This window comes from Phytophthora infestans, genomic scaffold (assembly GCF_000142945.1).
Source record: "Phytophthora infestans T30-4 supercont1.24 genomic scaffold, whole genome shotgun sequence".
NCBI classification, from domain to species: Eukaryota; Oomycota; class Peronosporomycetes; order Peronosporales; family Peronosporaceae; genus Phytophthora; species Phytophthora infestans.
Window position 1 is genome coordinate 2,278,339 of NW_003303735.1, and position 2,682 is coordinate 2,281,020.

Consider the following 2,682-nt stretch of genomic DNA (forward strand, 5'->3'; position numbering starts at 1 on the left):
CTCGTGATCACCCGGAGCCACTATCCGCTTCTACACGTCGCCCCGGCCTGCCTCCCCGGGGAAAAATATGACCTTCTTCCCCCGACTTTCCCGTCCTGCCCACGGTAACGATCGTTAACCACTCTCGTTCCCTACATAAATTCTGTTTACGGATCCCGATGTGGCCGGGGTATACGATCACGGGTCTAGTATTTCCATCATTCCATCAATGGTCTACCGTTTCCCCTGAACTAGAATGTTGAGGCCATCGCAAGAAAGCATTTAGGTCAGGTGGACGTTGAGAATTCTGCTCCCTGTCAACCAAAGAAGGAGAATTCTTGGCAAACGAACTCATTTATGGCGAGTTTCTACGAGGCTGTGGACGCCGAAACAGAAGCCGACTTCAATGCCAAGCGTGAGGATCTAATTGAGAAGTGCAAACCAGTGTCAGATTACCTCGATCTGCATTGGTGGAAATACAAGACAAGGATTGTCAAACACTGTACAAACAAGTACATGCACTTTGGTGTCCGCGATACTTCCACAGTTGAAGGAGCGCATGCCAAGATCAAGAGCAAATTGGAATCGAGTCAAGGAGATTTGTACACGGTGTTTAAGAAGCTTCTGAGTTGGTGGACGATCGCGGCGTCGGAGACGCGCTTACTTATGGAGCAAAACGCAGTCACTGCACCTCACATATTCCAGAAGAACCGTTATTCCAGAGTAGCTCGTATTATCACACGAGCAGCTCTTGGAGAAACAGAGAGGCTGTGGAAAGATGCGGAGAAGATAGTAAACAGCGGGGGCTCAGCGTAGCAAGTGCTCAGGTGTTTACTATCTTTATCCGCATCTTTCCTCAGATCAACAAGCTCTGCAAAATTTGCTTTTTCCGTGTCGTACACGGCAGACAATGCCTGCACGAGTTAATTTCGATTGTCGAGTCCAACGGGCAACGGTTCTTAGCTCCTCATGATTTCGACAAGCATTGGTGGATTTATAGGGATCAAGATAAGCACACTGTGCCAAGAATTTAAGAACCAGCTACAATCCGCACGATTCGAAAGGGAAAACGACAAGCCCAGCATCGAAAGAATCAAGGCAAAAGAGGAACTGGACGCGAGCCAACTTTCAGTGAGCGCATGGATTTGAGTCATCCTGCTACTCCACCTACAATGGTAGGTATGCCCCCGATTGATATGCAACAGTTCGGCATCCACGAAGGAGACGTAATTTTGAGTTTCGAAGACGCTTTCCTACCACCGCGTTCATGGGGTTTTGCCGGCCGTATCCCCTTTACTGACCAGCAGCCAAACGAGAAGCAGTAGACCAGACAGAAGCTATACGTCTAAATATATGTTTTCTTGCAACTTCAACTTTAAATTCTACTTCAACTTCCAATAATTTAAAAAATAAAGGAAATTTGCAATATGAACCTTCAAATGCGATGAAATGAGATTTACTCCACCTACTGGCCGCTACCGTGGACTCTGCTTTTGTGCGAGCGCAAACTACTCGCCACGGGGTATCCGACGTTGGGGCACAACTCGCATTTGAAGACACCCTCCTTGCCCTCGCGCTTTCGCTTCAACCGGTTCGAAGCTCCATCGGGATTCTGCTCACACAAATACCGATGTTTGCGCAGCCCAGGCCCTTTTAGCATCTTGACACCGCAGAAACCACACACACCATGGCTCGGAAGAACATTTTGGACCACATCAGGTGTCCAGTGCACGTCGTCGTAGCTTAGATAGCAGTGTACACGGTAGTTAGTTTTGATAAAAGCAACACCGCTGTAAATGAGATCTCCTCTAAAGATTAGGCAAAATCCCACGGGAATTTCCACAATGCGCTCTTTGCTGTCGTCCCTGGCAGCAAAGCATCCGTCGAAGACTCGAAGCCTCGTATTGTGCTGCAAAGCTAGCACCATGCTTGCAGCGGGGCTGCCGTAGCTTTAGCGTCAGAGGAAGACGTTCGACTCAAAGAGTCACTAATACTAAGTTCGTTATCCCAAAGGACACTTACAGCCCAAGACCAGGGCTCAAAGTTAACACCCTTAACTTTTATGCTTCAAAACCAGAAGTGTTTTATTTACTATTATTGCGGCCAAGCCGCCTAGGGGTAAATGTATCTCTTTAACTATCTAGCATAGTTAAACCTAATCAAATGCATAACGTGTGGCTTTCAGCCAACGTACTGAGATACCTTGTTAACTCTCCAACTTATGTACTGAGAGTTTGTTAACTCTCCGGGTACTTCGTACCCCTGTGTGCTCCACACCATGTAACCCCGTTACACTCTCCCCCACTAAGATGAGAACATTCCGTTCTCGAAACTCTCCTCAGCGAGGTCACGTCTTGTTAAGACGGCGGAGGTTACTACACCTCACACCAGCGTTGTACAGCTCCGTGAGCTCACAAACGCCTACGCATCGTTGATGCCCAACTTCTCGTCGTCGGCCCACGGCCCAATGCTCCAAGCGCAGCGCGCATCTTGCTCTCAAGCGGTCTCAGACCTACGCTCGCGCTCCGCACCTACTCCAAGAGCTGCAAACCGCTTAGAGCAATGCTCTATACTCATTCGAGTCGTCGACAACAGCTCAGCGGTTGAACACTCGCTTCACAAGCGATAGGTCCGTGGTTCAAACCCACTAGGGCACAGCCCTCTCGTTCCATGAACGATTGTTCACGCTTGGACAAGCTTAAG

At 48.7% G+C, this 2,682-nt stretch overlaps 1 protein-coding gene across 1 annotated transcript; it reads left to right on the plus strand.

Moving 5' to 3' along the window:
* Positions 1–336: 336 nt before the first annotated feature.
* Positions 337–795, plus strand: PITG_12332 (uncharacterized protein; the record flags this gene model as incomplete). Its single annotated transcript, XM_002900885.1, has 1 exon — positions 337–795. One exon carries the CDS (start codon positions 337–339, stop codon positions 793–795), a length of 459 nt encoding a protein of 152 aa, XP_002900931.1.
* Positions 796–2,682: the final 1,887 nt, after the last annotated feature.